We start from the raw sequence: 26,075 nt of genomic DNA, 5'->3' as shown, positions 1-26,075 counted from the left end.
TCTTCAGTTCTTTGTTTTAAGCTCAGTGCTTTAGTTTCTTTCGGATGATAAAAGAGCACGCAAAGGGTCTTGCAGAAGTGCCTCTGGCCATGGAGGGCTCAAGATGTTAAAATCGTATCATCCTACTCACCACTCCCCTTGTCCAGATCAGTTCCAATATGGTTTTTCTGGCCCTAAATCAATTAACAAAGCAAAGCAAGAATGTGTGTTTTATGTGCTAGCAGTGTCCAAGTTCTAAATTTTATTTTTGGCCTTCCTATTTCATAACATATCGGCTTTTTGATGTAGTTTCAAGGTATGTTTTATTTAACGACAGAGGCCTGATTTAAAAGAGCTCTTGTCCATTTGCGTGAGTTCTGTGCTAGTTTATTTCCTACTCGGTTTTTCTGTTGCAAGTGATTGTGGAATTGCATTATAAACTGAATCGGTGAAATAATCTATAAAGAATTGTACTGGCACAGTGGAGGAGGAAGTTAACAGTAGTGCAGAGGTGGCAACATGTGGTCAGTAATAAGGAAGGTGGGAACCTCTAAACTACTTCTGCTATTGCTCCTCTGCCTGAATTCCTATCCTGCAAGAGCCACTCCCTACTGGCCCAGGGACCAGTGTCCTACTTTTCTGATGAATTTTGCTTAAATCCCTAGCTATAGAGAAGTAATATATTATTTATCTGTAGTTACAGTGATTAGTATGCAAGGGTTGAAAGTAGCTTAAGCTTAGACTAACCAGTGACCTCTCAGAGAAGCAGGACAGAGAGGCAGTGTATTCATATGCTTTCGTACACACCAACTTTCATTGCATCATGATGTAGTCTGACTTGTACCGTTCCTGGCTACCCTTATTCAGGAAAGTATGCCTGCATGTGCCCGATACTACGTGCACGTGCAGCATTTCTGTGTGTATTGTTTGCTTAGCAAGGTGTGTTTGCAAAACAGAAAGAGGGACTGTTGATTTGAACAGTAAAAAGAAAAAATATCGTTCTAACCCTTCATTGTGCTAAATAACCCTGTCTGTTTGTCAGGATGGGCAGTACCAGGAGATAGAAACCTGCAGTGGGGAGGCAGGGGGAAGAGGCTATTGGAAGGGCAGGGATCTATGAAAATTACTGCTTTTGCAATCAACAGTTAATAAACTGGTTTCCTTTAATAGCCATAATTGTTACTTGTGTTAGCTAGATGAGAACTAGCGCGTGGATGCCTACTCATGTTACAGCTCACACCCTGGCTTTGCGTGCAGGCACACCTAAAGGCTCCAGAGGATTGTGTAACTAGATGCCAGCTAGGTGCCTTCGTGAACAGAAGCCGATGCAGTGCTATATGGAGATGTTTAGCAATTGCAGTTCCAACAGCCAAAGCTAGCTGAAGCATCTGAAGATACATGAAGGTTCCCTTTTCTAGGGTTACAGACCCCATGAAATTCCTGGGGTTCAGGCATAGATCAGCTTTCACACAATGTTTTCTGCCTGAGACGTGCCAGTTTCCAAGGATTTCACCTGTGACATTACAAAAGCTGGAGATGAAGAAATTTCTCCCCAAGATCAGTTTTGTACAAGGCCAAGTACGCAGAACTTGTTTAAACAAAACATCCATTGAGGTCATGCACAGAGGCACCATGGTCCTACAAAATCCTAAAGCCTGCAGGGTTTCTGTGTTAATTTAAATGACTCATAGAGACCCTTCTATTGAAAACAGTCGCTGGTATTTTGTTATGTATTTCTTCCTTTTCAGCCATTGTGATAGGAAAGAGCACACTGTGATGCAAGAGCAGAGGTGTCTGCAAAAATGTTTACATACAGTAAAGAAATGCTGTCAGTCAATGTAAACACTTACTGTGTTTTCATGCCAGTTTGCTAGTGAAAATATGTGTGCCATGTATTTGCTATACTGCCTTCAGGTATTGTTTGCCAAATCTGGACTTGTTTTGTAGTGGAAAATGAAAAATTACATGAAAGAGCTGAATCCTTCAGTTCTTGCTCAGATGATGCTTTTACTGATTTCAGCTTTTCAAGGCTGCTTAATATATGAGTTGTAAACTTACACCTTAAAGCTGGACCTAGAGACCTGTGTAAAGGTGACTTAATTTTGAGTCAGTGAAGTCACTCACACTTTTATATTGAACAACAACAACAAAGATCTACTTCTATTTGGACATAACAACATGGAAATTATACTCCTTATTTCTAACATAGCTTATTTATACAACAAAACTTTTAAAAAAAAATCTAAGTCTGCTTGACAGTCACTGGCATTAGAGCTTTTAAGGCACAAACATTCTCAGGAATTTTATTCCGTGTTTTGCAGTCAAATAGTAACGCAGGTCCCTTTCCTGTGATGTCCAAAGTCTCAATTCCACAATGCTAGATAGTTGCCTTCCTAGAATGAGAACTAGTTCTGAGGAAAGTTTGCAGGATCACCTTATGCCTCTGGATATGCCTCTGGAGTTTTTTCTCTTCTCACTGGTTTCAGAGAAGATGAAGGGGCTGAGCATCTTGCAGGATGCTCTCAGGCAAAATCATGGTGCTGCATCAATGTGAATGAAAGCAGAATTAGGTCTTTGCTGTCGGGGGGATGAAATAACAGCATTTCCTGACAGAGCACTCTTTACCAGCTTCCTTTCAGGTTTCATTCACTTGATGCATTTCAGTTCATACATTCAAGTAATATTTCTCTGAGAAATCAAAGACTGTATTTAGTTAGYCAAGTTGCACCTTAATCTCCGTGCCTAGTCAGCAGAAAAACCACAGGTGCTCTGAAGAGTAACAGAGGGCTTAAGTAAGGCAGTAAGCAGGGAAGCTGTCAAAAGCCAGCTAATAGGAGGCGTAGGCAGAAAAACATAGCCTAACTAATCCAGCTGGATACCAGGGTGATGAGTACACAGGAATTTTCTCTCTCATTTCCTTCCTTAATTTCTTCATCAGAATCCTAGGCAAGCAGTGCCACTCCTTGCAGTACTGCAGAGTCCGGAGTGTGCAGGTTAACACCCCAGTCTTGTTTGACCTGCCACTCCTCATCRGCAGTTTTGAAAGCCTGACAGATCCATCAGTCCCAGACTTGGAGATTGTGGTGCAATCTCCTTACCCAGGACCAGGTCTGAGATCCTAGATTATTATGTATGGGTGGAAGCAGAAGCATTTAAATGATGTCTCCAGTTCTCAGGGGCACGTATAAAATAGTGACTCGCTACACCAGCACTAGCTGGAATCTTTCTACACACCTCTGGGAGATGTAGGATACACAAAGYAATGATGCCCCAGATGCAGAAAGTTAATAGTCTCTATCATGATATAAGCAGTGTCTCCATCTCTTCTGTATTTGGATTTCTAATAATATATGTTACACTTGAGCTTGGACATCTGACAGATATCCTGAAATTCTGACTGTCTGGCAAGTGCATCGATAATTTCACAAATCTGCTGAYAGGGGAAGAAATGAGTGCTCCACACCAATCACATTGAAACCTTTAGTGACATTAAAAAGCATTTGTTAGGCACAGCAAGTTAAATATGGAACATAACCTAACCTCACCATTCCTAATTAGTATTAGACAGAAACTAGAGCATCCATGCATTGCTGYGTTAGCTTTTGCTGTTTGCTCTGTAAAATCCTTCTAGTTTGGATGGATGCTCTTTCAAGTTGTCTAGCATTAACAAATACTTTGAAGCAGGTGCTAATGAGAGAGCTAGACAATGGTTTCTACATCATCCAACATCTTTTTTTTAAGTTTAAATATATTAAGATCAAAGCAGTTTATTCCAGTGAATATACTATCTATAAATGTATTCAAAACTTTGATCAAAATAAAGTTGAGGAATTTATTAGCTGTAAACTAGTGTTGTTCTTTTAAATTGTCAGCTYATTTAATGTTTAATTGTTAATGTACTGAAAATCTTTAACTCGTAGGCTTCAGTCAGTTTTGTGGTTGCTGATATTCTGATGACAGATGGTACTTTTAAATGAACAAGTTAGGTTTATGTTGCTAAAGCTAGATTTCAAAAAGTCACCTGTCAAATCCAGCAAAACTTTATGTGATGTCCTTGTTACTTTTACTATAATAATTCTTTACTTATTTTGCCTGGTAAAACAATGAGACATTTCATTCAACTTTAATCATGCTCATTTAATGACATTCYGGTGAAAATTAAACACCATTGGTAAAACTGGAATCTTTGAAGATGAGTATTTGCATAATGCCTTTCAAAAAGTGTCTATTAGATTGTTTATTTTATGATCCCTGGCTATAGTTGTGCTGTGATTATGTAAGAGTCACTTTATAACCACCAGAGTGAAACAATTATTTTGCAGTAGAAACTGCAATGGTAAAATCACCAGAATTTGGGTCAAAAGACAAAACTCCAAACTCCAWCCAAAGTTCTGCATTCTATTTGGGATCTATTCTTTAGCTGAAATTTCATCTTTAGCAAGATTCTGTAGCATCAATGTTACAAGCTAAAAAGTTATGGACAACATTTGTGTTTGAAATCAGAAAGAAATAACAATCTCAACTGAAATCAGTGGAAACACTTCTACTGTGGGAGCAGCAGTAGAAACCTCCAGCCCAAGATGTAGGTAGCCAGGCCAAGGATTGTTGCTGATGCTCACATGCATCTTCAACTTGTAGAAGACCATGGTGGCAGACAAATGGGAAAGAATAATACGTTTGTCCCATTTATATCTGACTTTATATATCCTACTAGCACCAAGCCACCTGGTGAAGCAGGTTGGTGGTAGACCAGGGTGGCAATCTGTGCTCCTCTGCTAAAACCCACCTCAGCCATTATTTATTTGCCTTGTTATTTGTTGATGTCTGAAACATTGCTAAGTTTAATACGCTGTTTTTACTTGCAACTCTGAAGCCTTTGTGGGATGATTGCCAAGTTAACAATATATACCTTCATGCTCCATTTAGGGCCCTTGTGTTTATTGCTCATGGTGCTGGGGAACACTGCGGCCGTTATGATGACTTGGCCCAGAGGCTGACAGGACTTAACTTGTTTGTATTTGCCCACGACCATGGTGAGTAGTCTAAAACAGCACTTGATACACAGCAGCTCAGGACTTCAGGGAGGCAAATGTCATTAAAGCTACCCAGCAGCGAGAGAAGAGTCAATAAAATATTTATACCACAGCAGAAAAGAGAAAGATTCTTTTCATACTTTGTGAAGATCTCCATATTGAATCTATAACATAGCCACCTCAGTTCCCTGAGTTTTCCTCAGCCTTCTCATTAACATTGTTGCTGAGGCAATTTTAACCTCTCCTTGTGGGACTGCTTCTCTTTTGTCTTATCGCTGGTGGGGTGGGGTGGGGGATGTTCATTGCTGAAGTGGGACTAGGAGCTATTTCTGCTGGAGTCATGCTCACTGCTGTCCTAAATGATCCCATAGGGGAGGCTGAAATGACAGCGTAGCTTGCATACGCACATACAACTAGACAAATTCACCCTTGGGATGTGGATAGACATGGAGAAGACACCTTTGAACACATCTCCACAGTCCAGTAGAGACACCAGAGCTGGCAGCATACACATTAGCTCTGATGAGAAAGTAGCATGCTTGAGTTTGGGCAAGGCTGTGCTAACACAGCAACACTACTTCAGCCCCCAGCCAGTAAGTCTGGGTAGTGCTGTGCCATGGCCCAGCATGTGCTAGCTTGAGGAGCTCTGCAACGTGCCTCATTCAGTGGTGAAGATACACTGGATATTATCAGATCTGAAGCACGTGAGCTGGGGCATCCTGGTAATATATTTGACCTATCTATCATRGTCCTTTGGTAGCCTCTTCTCACATCTTGACTCTTGCAACTTGATGCCCTCCATGTACCTGGAAATCTTGTTTTGTTTTTATCCTTGCAGATTACTGTCTGAATTTAATACTGAAGCATCTCTCTCCTCTGCATGCTCTAGCAACCAGAGCGTTTGAGACATTGTGCCATTTAGTCCATTTATTCTTTAAGAGCAGAGGCAAAACCTCACTGAATCCAATCACATTTGTTCCTGTGACTGCCTTTCACTCACAGCACCTCCACTGATGAGCAGAAAGTAACCCTCTGTTTTTCCTGAAACAGAAAGTATCTGGTCCTCAGGACAGCTTTCAGTTAAAATCAGTAAAAACCATTTAATTTTCTGGACAGTTGATTATCTGTTATATACAGAGCTGGCTTTACAATGGTAGTTGGCCCAGTCAAAAGCAGCTTTGCTTAAAACATGAATCTGTTTCTCCTCATATAGGGACAATTTTTGTAAGCGTTGGTTCATTCAGTTCGATATACTTCTTTCTGATTTAGACCTAACTAAAAGGAGGCTCATCAGGTTTCAAGTGTGCAATAATCCTGGTGGAAAGTGTCTCTATTCCTCTTTGTTTATCTATATGGTATAAAGTTCATGAGAAAAACTGCAGAGGAGACCACATGCTGTCCACCTAAATTTRTGTTACTAGACCACAGAAAAGCTATGCAAAAACATACTGAACTCCAGAACATAAAATYTGTTCAAAYGCCAGAGCCCAGTACTCTGGGCCTACCTGGGACTGTGCATGCTTATCATGCCTGCTTTAGTCCCTTGTTCCCTTAATAAATGGTTTATGTAGTGGAGTTATAATAAAAATATTTGAAGGAACAAACAATAACACATTGTATTTTATGGCAAGGATTTGATAGGGAAAATGCCTCATCTATAGATGGAAAAATAGCTTTCAAAGTGGAGGTTCTTAACAGACATTATYGTGCTGCATAGGAGGGCATATATTTGCTCTTTTTTTCCTTTAATATCTTTTTGACTAGAGAAGTGTAAATATTCTATATTTTTTTCTATAGACTAATGTTGCTGGATTAATTGCTTTGCTACAATTAACACAACTGTGATTGCTCATGCCAGTTAATAACTCCATTCTCCCTGTCAAGCTTACAATATTTTTCTGTAAATTCAGTTTGGTTTTCTTTATCAGCAGAAATGAGAGGGAAAAGATGAACGTGAAAGCAGAACAATGGAAACACAATCGTACTACACAAAGAAGCTAAATTAACTGGGATTAGACACAGGACAAGTTAGAAAGACAATTAATGTGTTTTAGGCTCAGTAAAATAATCTGTGCACCTAAATAAGTATGCAGTGAGGATAAACCTTCTCTGGAGGGAACAGGTTACAGCCCTAGCTGGATGCCAGCATGAGCAGAAGGACAGATGCATCCCCACTGCGAAACTGCTCAGATCAGATTGGGAGGCTTATAGCTTTTCTCCACCATTTTGTGCATTCCAGATCACTTCAACAGCATGTTACCTTTTTGTATCCTGTTCTTTARATGTCTCTCTGTAATATGAATTATTTGATTGCATTAGCAAAATAATTGCTTTCTGTTCCCCAACTCTTACAGTGATTCAAGTCTTATGATCTTGGTGTAGATTATCTGATCTGGACATTTATTCTGATTCAGAAAACTCATGACTAAAATCCCTAACATGGTCACATTATCCTTGCAGTTATTAATGCAGTTCCACAGTGTGGCTAGCATGATTTTCCAAATGAGTCAGGAAGCTACTCAYTCCGTAGTATGTGTGACTTTGACTGGGTTATATGGTATCTATCCTTCCATCAAAAGAAGGAAAAATAATTTCCATTTGTACTGCTGATTCTATAAATGTTTTCCACTGTTYCTAAATCTCACTGAAGGCGGCTCCACACCACAATTTCCTGTTATGCAAGGCTAAAGCAAAAAGGTTGGTACTTCATAGAGTGACAATATTCACCCAAACTTGAATCTTACTTTTGACAGTGAAAAGGTAGCACTAGCTCAGTTCTCTTAGTATCTCAAGATTTTAAGGATATTCCAGGATGTGTTATTTGTGCATTCACTCTTTTGGATACCTCATAGTAARCCGAAGTAATCCTGAGACTGCTGTACGTTGAACTTCCCACAGTGGTGAACTTAATTCCAGGAGATATCTTAGCCCCCTCTTACGCATGATATTATTAAATTGTTTTGTTTTATATCTATTCCATGAAAGAGGAAAATGCTATTTCTTTGTAATAGAGCRTTTTGTTCTGTTATGTCTTAAATCTTTCTGGTTTTTTATGTGATAATATTGGTTATAAGTAACAGTTTCCCATGGTTTCTGAGTTTACTTGTAGTACAGGTTCATGAAGCAGAGTTAAGGCTGCTGGGATGACCTTGCTATGCATTTCAATGAGTTTTATCTGCTTTGAAATGAGATCTCACCTTTCAGTTTCATTTCTGTGTTATTGTTTTATTATGGCATCACATCTGTGAGATTGCCTTCACATCAGTGATTCCTGGCATCATCCTGCAGCCTATTTCGGATGGAAATGGTGTAATGTTGATMAGTTTTCTGTCTTATGTCTTAACACAACTCATTAGTGGAAATTCAAGCTTTTTCAAAATTCTAACAGAAAAAGAGATAGAAAAACATTTGTTAGGTTATTGGCAGCCAGTTTAGGAAGACCCTCTTAGAATGAATTTCCATGGGAGATTCATCAAACTGGAGTAATATTATAATTCTTCAGAAAGTTATAGACAGATTGCAGCCTAGGAAACTAGCTTTAGTTGTAATGCAGTATTTTTTGAAATCTGTAAAGCTAAAAACCAAAGAAAATAAAAGTAAAGAGTAGAGAATGTGGCTTTGTTTTCTAGTACCAAGTATTTTCAATTGTTAAAGCACACAGTGTTCCAGGTATCCTCATCTCACTTCCTATAACATTTCATTTCCTGAGCTCTTACTCACTTTAGTAGTGTTATGTGGCTGGAACCCAGAACAACCACAGTTTTACCTTCAAAAGCCAGTGTCAACTAATAGCAATTACAAAAGCATTTCCAAGATGCAAGGGTCACAAAAATATATTTACTTGTCTCTTATGCTTTTCAATAATGCTTTTTCACATGGACTTGCTTGTGCTTCTTATGGATGATGTGGCTGTCATATGAGAAGATGAGGAAGAAAGGTGAAATTTTTAGCTCTAACAGTATAGCAGTCCCTAGCCTTTAGATTTGCTTGAGGACAGCCCCTCAAAATACCCTCTCCATCGAGGCAGAGCAAAACCTCTACCTGTCCTGGTGCATAGCAACCTTCTACTCCTTAACCCTCTTTGTAGCTGGTGAATTTCCCAGTCTTAAGTTATGTGTAATGTCGGATCAAAGCAAAGGGAAAGGTTGCAGATCTAACAGCTTATTCATATTCCTTAGATGTTTCTAACTGAAGTTCAGCTTTCTTTTTTAGACTCAGTGCTATTTTGTGTGTGGTGAGCATTTGTGATGGGTTAGCAGGTCCCTCTCAGACACCTACTGCTGCTTGTGCTCCCCATTAATTTTCTCACAGGTTTCTCTACTTAACRAAGCACTTATTTTTTAAGAGTAGAAAATAGCTGGAGATTTAAAAATGCATCAAATATGAGGGGTTTTTTTGAAGCGATTGCTATGTTGTTCTTGCAACTGTTGAAAGACTATTTTGTTGATGAGAACAGAAGGCTTTTATTTATTCATAGTTCTAGGAAGGATTGATCTACACAGAAAGGTTAAAAAGGACTAAACATGGACGAACAGGGTGTGTGGGGGGAATGACTTAAGAAGGATGTTGGCATTAATAAGAGCAAGAATTAGGGTAGTACTGCAAGTGAGAAATAACAGCTTAGTCAAAACAGAGCAAGGGAACGCTCGTGGACGGCAGTACTACGATGATGCGATCAGGCGGCCTTTGCGATGATCTCCAAGGACCGACTAAGGAAAGTCCTGGCAAGCGTTATTCAGAGAAGGTTTGCACACAGCACMTAGCAAACTCTTTCTTGGTGACTATTACCAAGGCTGGGTGTGGGTGTGTTCTCTTTCTGCTTCCTCTGATTCAAAGATCCTACCTCACTAGAGCAGGAGAAGTTTAAACTGCTTTTCTGCAGAGACACAGAAGACAATAGCATACACTGTTTGCACTTCCTTTGACAAGAGGCTTATAACGGGATTTTTTTTTTAAGAGAAGGGCTTCTGGCCTTCAGTATGATGCTCGAACATTCCTGGGAAATGGAATCTTCCATACTACGTATTGGAAATAGCCCTGGGTCTGGAAATATTAGTGTTTGTAGGAGTACAAAATGACTGTTCCCCACCTGAATTCTGTTCTTATTCATGTCCACCACAGCAGGAAGGACCTCACACAGAACTGGGATTTGCTTGCACTAGAAATTTATACTAATTTAATTATACCAACAGATAAGTTCTGAGCAGTTAGATTGCTATGGATGTGCTCATCCTAGGACARATGTTCTCTCTGGCTAGAGAAGAGGCTATAGCACTAGCTGTTGTGCTCTATCAGTGCATCCGCTTTAGGGCTTTCATTGAAGTTATGAAAGTTGTTCTACTAGGAGAATTTCATAATGCACTGCCCAGCCCCAGGCATAAATACAGGGGGGTCCTGGAACTACTGCACACTGTAGGCAGAGCTCTTGAGTAGTATGGATGGTTGCAATGAGATCTGCAGTCATGCAAAACCTCTGTGTTTTTCACTCTCTACACAAGTGTCAGGGGAGGAGATGGAATATGAAAGATGCTATTACAGTTCACAGACTGGAAGAAAGGTAGAGTCAAGCTGTCAGGTTGAATTCYGCTCTGTTGCTGTGTATTTTCTCTGCATACAGAACATTACTCAAGAGYAATGAAAGCCCTCTTTAAATACTTTTACTAATAGTTTCATTCTGAAGAATCCTAGCCCATTCTTGTTTGTCAGCTTGCTGCTGCTGGAGCATTTTCTGCTAATAGTTCACTAGAATTGCCAAATAAAAGGTTAGAATAAAATTCTTCAGAGCTTGAGATTAAACTTTTCAAGTACAGCCCCTATAGGGAAATTAGCCCTTCAAATTATCCTGGCTTGTCTGACCTTCAGTCTTTTATGATCACTCATTTGTATTGGGCAGAGTTCTGCTAAGGGGTCATTAATCTGTCCTACCATGATACGTATGTATGGACATAAGTCTTTATATATATATAGCTCCAAAACCTGCCATACAAACCTTGTGACATAGCAAAAATAATAGGACTATAAGAGAACTTCTAGATAGATGATACTTTGAACCTTGATCCGTGTTAACTGTCATATGAGACACATGGAGCCCCTTCTGGAATTCAGCACTGTGCCTCATCGTTTTCCATTTTTTAACTGAGGGAAAGATTGAGTCATAAACAGTGCTGCTATGTGCAAAGCAGGCAGTGATATCTGCTACATAGCATATGGGTAGATAAAGAAGCTGAGAGGATATACCAGGGAAGAGTCATGCTCATTTGCCCCATTTCTTATATCTTCTCTTTAAGCATGTTCTACAGGCTACTGTTAGCGTTGGGATCTCAGAGGAGATAGTTGTTTGGTGTGTCTGGCAGAGCACTGCTTGTGTTCTTCTACAGTTTTATTCCTGTTTTGACTTCTGATTCAGAGTAGTCCTAAGCCAGTCTCTCTCTCTCAAGCCTTTTCTTCTCCATTTATTGAATAAAGGTAGCAGGCCTATATGCCTTCAAAGGCAGCAGTGAGGAATGTTTAACATATGCAGAGCATGCAGAAGGTGAACYCGCAGTGTATAATTATCAGATTAGAGTTCAGATACTACAGTACACAATGTAATTCTTTAGGAAGTGAAAAAGTTTGCAAGAACCTGGAGCAAAGTCCTTCTATAAAACAAATAGCTCTCAGCTGTGAGGATTCTCAAGTAAAGCTGAGAACTGACTCTACAGAGGAGGTTACAATGTGTACTTCTCCCAATACAGACATGAATTATGATGTTGAAAAACAAAAAGCAGAATTAACTCACGATATACTGGGAGACCAGTCTGCCTTCGGCTGATGAACCCCTGTCAAGTTGAAACCAATCACTTTTCAACTCYAGCTGTTCTGGCAGAGGATGACTGTAGATCTCAGAGCCAAAGCGAATCTCAGAGCCAAAGCGACATTTTGCTAAGGAAAAAATTGGAGTTCCTGGAAATTACAGGCAAAATATGATTCGTACATCTAAAAGATGCAGATTTACCCAGGAGTTGGAGAGGCTCTTGAACACACTCTTTCCATTAGATATTATATTTTCTCTAGCTTTCTCTCAGATTGCTGCATGGAGTTGTGCTCTGTTGGTGGWTGTGAGATAGTACATCCCAGAGAGGTCATACACCTCATGTAGAAAGAAGGGGTCTGGATACATCTCTTACAATATGATGTAGTTGAATTAGACTATAATTGTGTCTGAGTATGCTGTGGTGTCCAACTGCAGAGGAGTATTCTTGTCAATAGACAGTTGTAAGTACTTAAAATCCATTTTGTTAAACAGAGATATGCACATTATTTTTATTGTTGTTACTGTTATTTTTGAGAAACTCTAGTCTGGCCCATTAGCCTTTACTATAACTAAAACTCCAGATCCAGTCAAATAAGGTGATTTAAATCCTCACTGCTCTGTTCTGTGAACTATTTTAGAAACCATGAACTTAGAATTAGAAAGTAGACATTCATTTGTGCTTTCGTCTTTGGGAACCATTTTATTTAACCCTTTGGCCCCTTTTTAGGGTTAGTAYAGTTCCTGTTCAAGTCAAGGAAAGAATCACAATGCTGTTGCATTTTGTTATAATCATAAAGGTCTTCTGCAGGTGATAATCAGTGTAGTATTACTAAAAGCACAGTTGATAACTTTAGTAATGCTCCAACCAATCTACCTGGCATTTCACCATTACTGGGGACTGGAACCTGTCTTGAACCTTACAGACATCCATAATATGTTTTAAAATAYTAGTTGGAGTGATAGTTATGCTTTCCTTCAGTTTCCCAATTAGTCTGCTCCTTCCAGCTGCTCAGCCATTCCCTTACCCGCTCTGTAAGAATAGATTATTATAACAAAAAAAAAAAAAAGAAGAAGAAGAAGAATAAAAGAAAACCCACCATCAAAACCCGACATATTATCCAATTAACAGGTTAATTTCCTGGCTGAGCTGAGTTGGCTCTTGCTGCGGCTGAGGTGAACAGGGGAGACATGTGGATCTGAGTTCCAAGCCCCTTCAGAGCAAAGCTGAGCTGCAACACCTCTTATTCTATTCTTGCCTCATCCAATTTTTGGTGTGAGCTTTCCTCCTTCTTGACCCTACAAGATGTTGAGAAGAAGGTGGTACAGAGCTAGCTCCCCTGGCTTTGCACCAAGCCCACTCTATGAGGGAATCCCTTTTAGGGCACACTGGGATCTGAGGAGCTGCCTTTTTACTCTGAAAGAAATGGGCCATGCAATCTGCCCTAGTTCTCCTAATTATTCACTGCTTATTAATGAGCAGAGRGAGAAATGTCAGTGGGTCATTCCATGAGAGAGTACATCTTCTCAGCAGCTGCTCCTTGAACAAAGCCTCGCTGTTGGCCTTCACACAAGGAGGCGTGAGGCTGTAACAACGGGCTCTAGTGAGAAGGGGAAACAGCAATGGCAGGAACAGAATGCTCCCTTTTTTACAGAACAATTTTGAGCAAGGAGCTGTCAGCGCTGGCCACCTTCCAGACCATGCTCGTTAACCTGTCACTGTTAACTGTTAACAGACACACTGCATGACAGAGGAGTGACATGTCATTCATGAGGGAAACTTAAAAGGCCTCCTTCTTCCTGTGAGGGTTAAGACTTTCTGGCTTCCCCTCCATGATTCTGCATCTGAGATGAGGAATACTCTCCATGATAAAGAGGAGGGAACCATTGAATTTGTGTGGAGTGCAGATAATACTGGTGCTAAGTGGTAGGAATTCTGGAGAAGTCCTGAAAATCAGAATAAAACATCCATTATTCAGCCAATGGTTCACTTTGGTAAGATAAGGAAAAATTAAAGAGGAAATAGCCTTGACCAAACTAGGTTCCTTTCAGTTTACAAGTTGTTTTGCTTGTGTTAACTCAATGATCTCTGTAATTGTTATCTATACTCAACTTTTACATACATATATCAATCTTCACATCAAGGGTCAAATTCTACTTTCACATTTTCTCAGATAAACCCCTAAAAATTCTGTCACCATGTAACAAAGCAGGTTCAGGCATGTAATTTGTAACTGTATTTCCTATTAGTGAAGGACAGTTGACAATCTTTGTAATATTTTCAGCAGCTCATCTGCCCTCCAGCAACCAGCTTTGCTAGCTCAAGGAACAGGTATGCATGCAAGATGGTTGAGAGTRGAAGGACAAGGACCAGATGTCTATTAGAGAGCTAAGGCTGAGAGAACAGATCATTGTATGTTAGCAGCTAGATCTACTGCCTATGGCTACTGGACAGAGATCAAACTTACTTGAAATATTGTTCCAGTTCCATATGTCATTTCCTTTACTGATTTGTTCATATCAGCAACGATTTTGGCTTCAAGAAGTTGTTCAGAGGAACCTATGTTCTTGAAGGAAAGAAAAAAAACCCAAGGTGTTGCATATGTCATCAGTCAAACGTTTTCATTAATGATGTGAATGATGGGGTGGAATGCACTTTCAGCAAGTTTACAGGATATCAAGTTGTGGAAATACACTGGAAGGCTGCTATTCAGAGGGACCTTGCCAGGCTGACTAAATGGACTGACAAGAACCTCATGAAGTTTCAACAAAGATGGTTGTTAAGTCCTGCATTTGGAGTGGACTGCCCCATGCAACAGTAAAAGCGGGGCACTGAGTGGATAGAAATAGCTTTTCAGAAAATGAGCTGGAGATCCTAGCAGACGACAAGTTGAACTTGAGTGAACAGTGTGAGCCTGTGGTGAAGACGACAAATACTGGTCTGTACTGGAAAGATTATAGCCTGCAACTCAAGGGAAGTGATTATTCTGTTCCATTCAGCATCTGGAATACTGAGCCCAATTTGCTCCCAAACACAAGAAAAAACAACTGACATATTGGAGCGAGGCCAGAAGAGGGCTGTCAAAACAATTAGGGTGCTGGAGAACAAGATGTACAAGGAGAGGCTGATAAAACTGGGTTTATTTAGCCTTAGAAGAGAAGGCTAAGAGGGGCTTTTATTGCTGTCTGCAAGTTGGGAGAGTGTAGAGACCGCAGAGCCAGACTCCTCCTGAAAGTGTACAGTGAAAGAAAAATGTTTCTACTCTGAGGGTAGGCAACTGCTGGAGCAGGGCCCAGGGAGGTGGGAGAATCTATCTTTGGAGATATTTAAAGCTCAGCTGGACTTGGGCTGGCCCTGAACAACCTGACTGAATAGGAAACACTTTGAGTGGGGAGTTGATCTAGATAAGATAAAAAGAGGAGGCATGAGTTTATTTTCACCTTTACAGGGACAATTTTTCCATGGCAACAGCATATCGTTAATATGACTAGCTTCCCTATTGTTTATTTGTCAGATGTGTCTGATTTGGAAGAAGTTGTTTCAGAAGGTAATTACCAATCATTCCTCACCTATAAACGTATCTTCATACAGATGTGGGGTTTGTCATCCTATTGAGATATAAATGGCAGTTCTAAGTTATTGAACATCATCTGAAAAGAACAGAGGAGAAGATAATTTGTGTGTATATCTTCTGTTGGGGTTTAAATATATTCCTGATTTCCCCTCAGTCCTTCCTGAGATAACAAGAGCTGTGGGAACACAATCCACCTCAGGTTATTCTGTAGTTCAGTGCTAAACTGGAGGAACAGGATTATTAAGTATTGGATTCAAAGAAAGCTCTTATTTGCATAGAACAAAGGCAAAGGACAGCTACTTTATGAAGAGAAAGATATAAAATATATCCCCGGTCAGTGAATGGCCTGTAACTGCTGTTCCATCCCGATTTTTAATGGACTCTATACCTGCCTACAAACTAATGAATAAAACTGCTTTTCTGAACTGAATAGCTACTGTGTATGGGGAAATCATTCACTTAAAAAAACAGAACTTTTCAAAACTTTGAATGAAAGGATTGACCTTCCTTAGACCATAGGTAACAGAGAGTCTGAAATCATGGGAAGCCTCACTAAAGCCACATGCATTTATGCGCTTTGATTTAAAAAATGTGCCAGTCTTACTCCATTTTTCACCAAATCGTTGCTGTTAGCAGATTCCCTGGGCCTGCCCCTAGCAAATACACTGCACTGTATTTATTAGTGCTTTGGGAAATGCTAATAGCTKATACAACCTCTAAACCAACAACAGGTTCCTTGCAAGTGAGGCTTCAGATCCTTTGATGGTCTGTGCTTGAAGATCAGGCTGATCAGTTGTCAAAATAAAGACACAGAAGCACTGCAGTGTCTTTGTAGTTCAAATGTTTGTTCTTTGATGGCTTATTTGCTCATTCAAGAACTGCGGCATGTTGCTATAGAGCTGTAGAGCTCATATGCCTGGTTCAAATTGGTGGATTTCCTCCATAAATAACTAGCTCTGTTGATTTTCCTGGGAGTAGTTCTATTTGTTACATACTGTGAGCACTTTCAAGAGACTGTTCTTACAAGTCCTCAAACAAATAGACCTTTTTTCTTATTTAAAAAGAAGCAGAGACTTTTTTTTAAACCACAAATGTTCTCTAGCAGTCACTGCAAACAAGGCATTGAATATTGCAACAAGCCCCAGAAGCAAAATAGACAATGAACTAAGGGAAAATTCATGATTTTCAGATTCACATATTCAGATTCTTCCCTTTTTTATCTGCCTGAGGGTTGCAAAAGAAACATATTTTGCTATAGTGACTGGTATTTTCAGTTAATCAGGTTCCTCTTATTGCACATTCATTTTGAATGTGAAATGGAAAGGACATTTCTTTGTTCATTAAACACACTCTTATTAGGATCACAGCCTGGAAGAGAGTCCCGAGGTCATCTTGTCTTTTGTTTCTACAAATAGTATTCCTAAATCTTTTTCACAAATAGGCAAAGCTCAGCTTTTACCCAGAGTTTGGTTGTTTGCAGTGTTCCAGCTGAGTAGGCTGTTCCAGGCTCTCGCTCATCTGACTGCTAGAAACTTACTTCTCACTTTTTGTCTCAGTGTATTTCTGCCCACTTTGTGGCTATGTTTTTAGCAACAATATTTTCATCTCTTCTGTACCTAGTGGCTACCCACAATGTGTTGGTGAAGAGCACTTCTGTTCTGGTCTCACATCTTGTCAAAGGAGTCTGGCAGAGCATTAACATTAACAAGGGTCTCAAGCTTATCTACTACTTAACCCCTTGACGACTCCTGGTTCTGCCTTTCCCCTTCCCCTTTGAGGCAGATCTTTCATGTGCCAGACTCTGAGTCTTGCCTCTTGCTCCTTCGGGGTAATGCCAATGCGTGCGCTCCCAGCTCAGCACTGCAGCTTCTCTCTATTTTCAGAATGTCTATAATTTAAAACCACATTTATATGTGATTCTTATGTGGTTTGAGGGTTTCTTTTCTAATTGCCTAAGCTCGATGTCTCTATACACAGAATACAAACTTGCTCCCTCTGAAGGCGGTAGCTAAATGTCACCAACTTCTCTGAGGCCAGAATTTGACTTGTGGGTTTTAAGCTTGTTTTTGCTATATTAGTAAGAAGCTAACATGTCTTAGACTATTATTATAGAGGAGAAAACCTCATTTGAGTTGATAAAGAGATGCACAGAGAACTGTGAGAAACACCGTTGATGGTTTGAGAGAATAATTTCAGAATATAAAAAGAATTARTCTTCATAATTGAAAGCCTCTGGCAGTGTGATCCTCTTAATTTCTGAGTCCATTAGTAAAGCAGAACATCTGGTTGGCATCTGGTTCACTTTTCAATCCAGATGAGATTTTTCTAGTATCACAACAACATTTCCTTCAGCCTTGAGCATCTTCCTGCTTTATAAAATGAGAATTGCAAAAGGTCCACAAAGCCTATGGCCAACTAGGAAGAGTCTTATCCTCTCGAGTATGCAAGTCTTAYGTGCAGTCCAGCAGCCAGAGAACCAACTATAGTGGAGGTGGTTTGGTTTTGTAATGCRACAAYGTATTCATTAAGTCATAGAACGAGAACTCATCAACTCATTTCTGTAAGCAGCAGTTTTAGAAGTCACAGATTTCTCTTGCAGGGGGACCTTCTCTTTAATCGTAGGATCTATCCAATATGATTCAAACCAGGATAAAGCTCATTATTTATTACAATACTAAAATACACGAGAAGGTGTTTGGAAACCCACACTCTTTCCTCRGCTCTGCCATAGATTCAACATGTATCTCTCAGGAAAAACACTTCACCTCACTGCATCTCAGGTTACTCATTGTGAAATCAGAASGTGATAGCAACCCACTTCCAGAGAGCTTGCACATGAAAAGCCCTTAGCTCTAAGAGCGCAGAATTGTTCCTGTGAATGGCTCTTCACAGGCTAAGAGGAAGATTTAGCCAGTGAAGAGAGCAGTTCACAGTCTAGTGTAAAATATCTTGAGGCAGAAGATAAAAATAACAAAAGTTARATTTCATCTGTATAGCATTTTGAAATATCCACACGCCGAGCATTTGATTTGGGAACTGCTCAGGCAGGCACTGTAGGTAGAAAACATAATGTCAGATAATTACATGTGCGGGTAGACTAGTTCAGTAGTTGTATATTCACTGACTAAATCTGTACTCAAGGGTGCACCTGGAAAGTTGGCCACTTCACAGATAAGGCAGAAAAGTTACTCTGTACCAACTAATTCTGTGCTTTTCTTCATCCTCCATTAGTATTATTGCCCTTTGAGGGGAAATAACCAGTTTTAACCCTTAGGTGAGATTTCTTAGGGCATCAAAACTGAAGTCACAGAGTCTATCTTGTGACACTGAGGAGTTAATTTCTCCAAAGATACTGTCTGCAGATTCAGTTCATGGAGAAAGCTGTTATACCAACAGCATCTCTAATGCTGAGATTTATTCAGGGCTTGGCAGTACTCTCCAATTTGAAAATCCTTTTTCAGCTTGGAAAAAAAAAATGTGCTGAATTKTAGATGATACAAAGACTAATGCTCTCAACCCAGATTCCCTTAAAACTGAGATTCTCCATACTGCACTTATTTTATGGTTCTGAATCTATCAAAGAGAAGGAGTGCTGGGAGACCCTGGCAGTTTGTCTAATGCTAAGGAGTATGCAGCGCGATCTTTAGTGGTGCCAAGTTTATGCTCGGTTCGGCTGAGGGCTGGGGGGAGGCAGAGAAGACTCAGGGCTTTTCTGAACTGATACTGTCTGATACTATCTTGTTATTTTGACTACAGTGCCATGCCTTTTCCTGAACCTTGCACCCATCCCGACAAGGGTTTTGAAGAAAGATTTTTGTGAGCTGCAAACATTCCCTCAATGACTGATTAAAAACTAGCTTGTATAGCCCAAAAGCAACATACAGGTCCCTAATCTTCAACAGCTCAACAGCTGTACCTGTGGGTCGTTCCTAAAGTGCAGACCCAGCAAGAAACAGTCTTGTCTACTGTTAAGCAGCTGTGGTATTAAATGAGCAATAGAGCACAGACAGCAGTAACCTGCCTGTTTGATCCTGACTTGCTTGGTAAATAAATACGCTGTGAGGATTTTAGAGTTGCTGAGAGGAGTGATACAGAGAAAACGATACCAAATACTAAAAAGCAGCTGAAACAATAGCACTGAAATCAATCTGTACCAAGAGAGGACGACAGTTTTGCTGCAAGACAAATTTAGTAGAGCTATTTTCTGCCATGCTGCTTCCCCGTGACTTGCGCCATGTAAATACCACCCGGTCGTGAGCCAACTGGCAGTCATTGGACTCTATTCTAGCACACCAGGCAGTTTTGTCCCACCCAGGAACACTCCTTGTCAGGCCTGCTTAATCAGAAGATTTTTTTTAATTGCATTGATGGGAAAAACAGATCCCAGTCAGCTCTGATAGTGTCTAAGAAAAGACATGTACTCGGGGGGGGGGGAGAAAGAAAAGCTTACCCTTCTTTCAAATACTCTACCTGCTCTTCAGAGAGTATATCAATAAGCTTGTGCAAAATAGATGTGAAAGGCTGTCAACTTTAGAAGAGTGATATTTCCTTCACATCTTGTCAGGAATGGGGACAAATCCAGTCTGATGAGTGTAGCACTACCTGGTCACAAGACCACTGCCATGTGGCAGTGCAAATGAGTGAAGCAAAAAGCAAAAATCTCCTTAATTCTATGGGAAAGATGTTACTCCAAGCTTCCTTCAGACCAGTCATGGGGAGAACTGATCCTTAATGCAAGAGTTTGGGAGTTCTGGTTTGCAAATTACCTTATGGCAGATTAATTTGTAAAACACCTTGTCAGTGTCTTCAAACATATTTCCCACTTTTAAGAAGCATCGTTATTATTCCCTTGCCAGTTGCTTAAAAATTATATAACTGAAAAACAGTGCCAAGATAGTTTTGGAATAGAGAAATGATGTATTCTAGTGCCAAGAATCTCATAGACTAAACAGAACCCACTGGGAGCCCTTGCTCTGTGTGGCAGCATGTGTTTATTTTAATATATAAATAAACTGGGTGAGGAACGGTTCTTTTAAACTATTTTTGTTACTGATGTGAGTTCCCATTGGGTGGTCTACATGGATGGGAACCTTTTGAAGATAGCTTGAAAAGGAGTTGTGCCTGTCCCCCAAGACATCAGTCAACAGCATGGAAGAAGTTACTACAAGTTCCCATGTTCTAGCTTTCCTCTTCTTTTTTTTTTTTTTTTTTTTTCTTCTTTTTTTTTGATGCTTAATCTAGTGTTTGCAGGGAAGAATTAGGGCTCTCTTTCCTGAGATTAATAGATTCTGTTGTTTTCTCAAGCATAAAAATATTCAAGCCACATGTATGGATTCTGCAATGTAACCAGCCTGCTGATGATCTTGCAATATGCTGGGCAAGGCTCCCTGCTCAGAGATCAAGAGGTGGGTCATTAACTTGCAGCACTGTTTGGAAGGGAACAATCAGGCGGGTTGTGCAAACTTTCAAGCAGGGCAAATGAAACCGTCTTTAACCAAACAGAGGAGCAAGAAATGAATGGCCTTTGTTAAGGAAAAATGGAAATGTTTTCTAGTTAAACAAGCTGTCATTTAGGACTTAATAGCATGTGCGTGTTGGAGAGCCAAGCCACATGCCAGCAATGCTTTGGAATAAATGGGCAGCAAAGGGGAAGGGGAGTGTGCTATTCCACTGCAGCTCTGGCTTTTTCATTGAAAATCCTGACATTTTGAATTGGTGTCACAGCTGTTTGAAGGCATGTTAAAGCTGGACCTTGGATCAGAAAGTTAATGCAATGCAAGTGGACTTTCATCCTTGTTTTCATATGGGGAAAAATAAAGTTTGCACCATTTTTGGATTTTTATGGTGCTAAAGCAATAGAATAAAAGTATCCTTTATACATATTTTTGTTAAGATAAGTTAAACTAGCAGGCAGATTTTCCTTGGCTGCGACAAAGGTGTTGTCTTCACTCCTAGTGAGTGTGAAACTCTCAGTACCATTAGTTAAATCTTAAATCGTATGTAGAAAGCACAACAGAGGCCCTACACTATTCTTAAGAGATCAGCAGTATATAAGAAAACCTGAATTAACTTCATCAAAGTCCATGGAAATGTTATGCAGTAACTGACAGCTGATACTGGTTTTATGTCACCCCAGATTTCGTAGAGTTAGTCTTCGAAGACCAACTAYGATGTTAGACAAAGTCGTCCTCTCTATACTTCAGGCTGATAYGCTCCTCAGGAAACAGAGAAATCTCAGTTCAACATTGCAAGAATAGTAGCTGAAAAGTATTACAGTAGCTTATATAAAACCACTTATTTCCTGGTTATAAAACTACTTAGAGACACCATACAGTTKGCATCACTGATTATATATGTTACATTTGTATTTTGGTTTTCATCTCCTGGGAAAAGAGATTAGATAGGAATCACTTCATCCACCATCAAAAAGAAACTCTTTTGCAGTGGAACTCAACAGCTGTTCAACTATCTGTGTCCTCTTTGTGCAGCATTTTCAAACCATTGATCCCAGTACCCTGGCAGAGGACATTCCCTTCAGCTGCCTTTTACAGTAATGTTCGTGCAGAAAATACGCAGGCTGGCTTGGAAGGTGCCATTGCAAAAGGAGATGAGAAAGAAAGTGGAATGTTGTTGCATATGAGTTTTGTGGAAAAGTAAATGGATTCTATACTCTTCTCTTTCATGAGCCTTAACTTCTACAAGACACTCCAAAGCTGAATACTGGTTCTGCAGTGAAAGTGTGAGACAGTCACACTAACACAAACTACATAGGTAATGACTGTGATAGCGCAGGTTTTCGTAGTGTCTTGGCTCCCTTTCATTGTAAGATATCCTAGGAGATAGTTACAATATTTTTATTTTGGCCATAGTGACTGCTGTTTGTAAATGCAGCCTATGAAGTACTCATTATTTCACAACACAACACTCAGATGTTTTTTTCAGCATGTTTTCGTGAGCAGCAAGATGTTCCAGGAAGACTTTTAAGAAAGTGAAATTCAGAGCCAAATTCAGCAACAGTTTAAGAAATGGGCAAGTCTTCTAAAGCCAAAAGAACCATGCTTGTATTCATTAGACATAATTTGGCTCTTAACGTTGACAGAAACGGTTTGTCTTGTTGGACAAAATTAATGACTATTCTGATACGTACCAGGTCATTTTGTTTGTCATTTCTAGACTACAGAAAAGATTTTAACTGGCTTCAGCATGACATTAGTTCTCTGCATGCCAGCAATAAGTCACAAATAATTTTGGTATAGAAATTTGCCTCTTTCTTTTTTCTTTAACTGCGACTACGAACAATATATATCTCTGTGTACTTTTCTAAAAATAACTTGGCTCTGCAAATGCGTTTCTGATGTGGGAGGAGGCTTTCGGTTTGTTGCACTCTTTGTGTGAGGCAAGAGAAGAAAACCTGTCCAGCAAATAGTGAAAGAAAAATGATTTTCTTAATCTTAAGAAAGAAAAGGAAGATGATGGACTTAYGTGTTCTAGACAAGACCCTCTTTTGATATGAGATAGACAGAATCCATCTGCAATTCTTACATACATGGTTAGTACATAAAACACCAAAGATGGGGAGATGCTTCTGTTGGGTACCATATTTAATGGTCTTATGTGCCCATTGCCATGGACAACCCAGGATCTTCACTGTATGTACACAGCTGGATGCCAAGGACTGTCCAGATAGAAAAGTGGACAAGAGTTACTAAGGATAAGCATGTGTTGAAATATATTTCAGAGCCTTGAGCAAAAAAAAAAAAAATGGAACTAGTGGTTAGGGTAAACTCTTTCCCTTCAGTCTCCAGGACTTCCCATCTGACTGGGGAAGTAGTCCTCTTGCAAACACCTTACACAGTAGGCTTCTATCAAACATTTAGAGTCTAAAGCTTGTCTATACTGTAGAGCAGGTTTACTCTATGGTCCTGGCTCCTGCTGGTCCAGATCATGGGTAATCCACAGCTCTCCTTTCCAGCCTAAGCAGTGGTTTTCCTTCTTGTGGAAACCAGCAGTGGGAGAAGATGAGAGAGATTGGGCACAGCTAAGGCTAGGTCAAACAGACACTGTTTCAGTGCCTCCATTGGAAAAGCTCGCTTCCAAGGTGTATCTACAAAATACTGCAGTATGGCCTCTGATCGGCTAACCTAGGCAGCAGCAGGAACAGAGTCATGGTAATGTGGCATATCCTGGGACAACTTACACTGCTTCTCAGCTAGCTCAGCTATCTCTGTACTGCCTTTGGTCTGCTTCTCAGCTAGCTCAGCTATCTCTGTACTGCCTTTGGTCTCCATCTATATGCAAAGTTGGGAAAACAGTATTCCTTACCTCATGGTAATTGTAAGGAGGGAGACACTAAAGTTTGAAAGATGCTATCATGGTAATGCAGAGGGAAGAGTATCTTTATGGGCAGTAGAYCCTACTGAATGCGTTCCATGGACTAGCTTTGCCTTGGCAAARGAATGGGAAAAGACAGACAGTGGAAGAAAAAAGGATCAAGCTCCTTTTTCATTTGCTGTTTTAAGAGTGTTCTCAGTGCAAGAAAACCAACTTTTTGAGTAGGAATCTTTACAGTGGAATCTGAGGTGCTTCCTGTGCCTGCAAGTAGAACATTTGCTTTGCATGTTACTGACAAAGGCACAGTCTGTTGACTTTTCCAGATGTTGATTGTCCTGCTTTGAAGCTTCTTCCTGTTGCTTTAGTTGTTTGTGTGGCTGAACAGTGGATTAGATGTACTGCTCGTTAAACAAATAATTGAACATCAGGAGCTTCAAAGTCCAGTATGTTTAATTAATGAACTTTGCTCACTTGATGAAAAGAATATGTACTAGATTCATTATAAACCAAGTATAGTTTGTTCAGTAGTTAACTGTTCTGGCAATTTCAAGTGTTTACTAGTTCATTATTTTTTTTTTTATTATTAAACCTTAAAAAAAAATCCAACCAGAAAAATCAAGGCTTCACGTGTCATTTGCTATGTACACCCCTTGTTAGTGCCATCTTGTGTATTATCTCACCCACATCCTCCTTGTATATGCTTTTTCCTAGCTCTTCCTCTGTATGATTATGCTACCTTACAATCCAGAATTAGACTTAGTTATTACTTTTAGTTCTTGCAGAACCTAGGACCAAGGTCTGTGATGACACCCTACAGTGCTGGATGCTATACAGGTGCAATGAAGCACAGTTCTTAGAGGAGTTTAAATAATCTCCCTAATACAGACATCAGCTATATCTGAAAGAACAGACGTAGAAGACCCAGTGCCGTAATGTCTTCTAACACTACTTAGTTAATGTTGCTACACTGCCTTCCAAACCTAAAACACCCCTAAAAACTATCTGCTTCCTTTCCTGCTTTTAAATATAACCATTACATTATATCCTAACCATTCTTGCCAGTGCCAGTTTAAACACTTTCAACATCTGCAGTGTCATATCTAACATCTCCACGAGCTGATGGTCGGCATTGCACAGAAATGRGTCAGAGGGCAGCAAGAAGATGCAGAGAGAAATTCAAAGGTATAGGCTGAAGGCTTAGACAGAAACATCCTAGCAGGTCTGTGGCATGACAGTTGTATTGGCATGCTGTGGATTTGGCTGGTTTTGCCTATAAATCTGCATGCATTTAGTATGTGGTGGAACAGAAGGCAGGGTCTAACAAGGGGCACCATTTCCCAGTCCATGGGGGCTRGATATCACTATGAGCTACTGAAGTAGTCCCTTCCCACCGCAGCAGGATCGCAAGCCTTGTTGTGAACCTGTCAGATACCATCACTGCAAGGGCCCCCACCTGAGCAAGCCTGCTACATGCTATTACTTATAAAGGTCACAGGAGAGGGATTAGATTGGCACATACGCACCTTGTGCACTGGAAAAGCCATCCAAACTTCTGTCATCAGCATCATCCTCCCACAGGCTCGAGGGCCAGTATTGCTACTCCACTTGGGCCACCTGCAGAGTAAAACCGTCTGTGAGATCCTTTAATTATCATTTTTTTCCCTAACTCGGATAGTTTAGCAGCAGGGAAGGACATGTTTTTGTCACGTCTTCCTGCAACAGCATTGCCTGCTCAGAGGGATGAGGAACAAAGAAGGGTGAGGGCTAGATGGGCCCATCTTAATGGGCTCAACGATCATGTGCACAAGCTAGGAGCCACTTCCCTCTCAGATTTTGGGCAGAAAACTGAGGTCCTCAGGAATAAAGCAAGTCATTCAAAGAGCCGATAAATACGTAATACTCAYGTTAGTACCTCCTGAAGGGTATTTAGGGATTGTATCAAATGGACTTGTCAGAAAAATCTGTCCAATAATATTATTGATCAGGGAGGCAGTGAAATAAGAGGATCTTCAGCTTGAGCTTAGTGTAGGCTGTAACAAAAGTTGTTCCTTTTTACACCACTGCTCAGTATGGCAACAGGAGTACTATGATGTACTGCTACCTGCTGCTACTGCAGAGCCAGTGCTGAAGTAGTAAAATTACATTTTCTAGCCTTCCAYGGCTCCTTTGGGAACTGAATTGCATCCATGCTCTGCCTTATTAAATCTGTTACTACTGCACTGAGCCTTGCTGATGGTCCCCTCTGACATAATTAAGAAGTTTCCCTTAGGTGCAGGATTCTGTGATGCAAGAGTAGCTCTTTGACTGTGGCAGATTAGTAATTGACTTTGCAGTGGTGACAGTTCTCACCTTTAACTACTTCTAAAA

The 26,075-nt window shown here is 40.2% G+C and overlaps 1 protein-coding gene across 4 annotated transcripts in view; it reads left to right on the top strand.

Moving 5' to 3' along the window:
• MGLL (monoglyceride lipase) overlaps positions 1-26,075 on the top strand; it is a 68,599-nt gene that overhangs the window by 17,700 nt on the left and 24,824 nt on the right. For all 4 annotated transcript variants that reach the window (XM_085324379.1, XM_085324387.1, XM_085324373.1 and 1 more), the window contains one exon: positions 4,906-5,012. In XM_085324379.1, the coding sequence (XP_085180505.1) occupies positions 4,906-5,012 (107 nt within the window). The remainder of the gene's footprint in view (positions 1-4,905; positions 5,013-26,075) is intronic.

This window comes from Rhea americana, unplaced genomic scaffold, assembly GCF_003343005.1.
Source record: "Rhea americana isolate MKP2758 unplaced genomic scaffold, rheAme1 scaffold_120, whole genome shotgun sequence".
In the NCBI taxonomy this organism is placed as follows: Eukaryota; Metazoa; Chordata; class Aves; order Rheiformes; family Rheidae; genus Rhea; species Rhea americana.
This window is presented reverse-complemented; position numbering and strand designations above follow the sequence as displayed.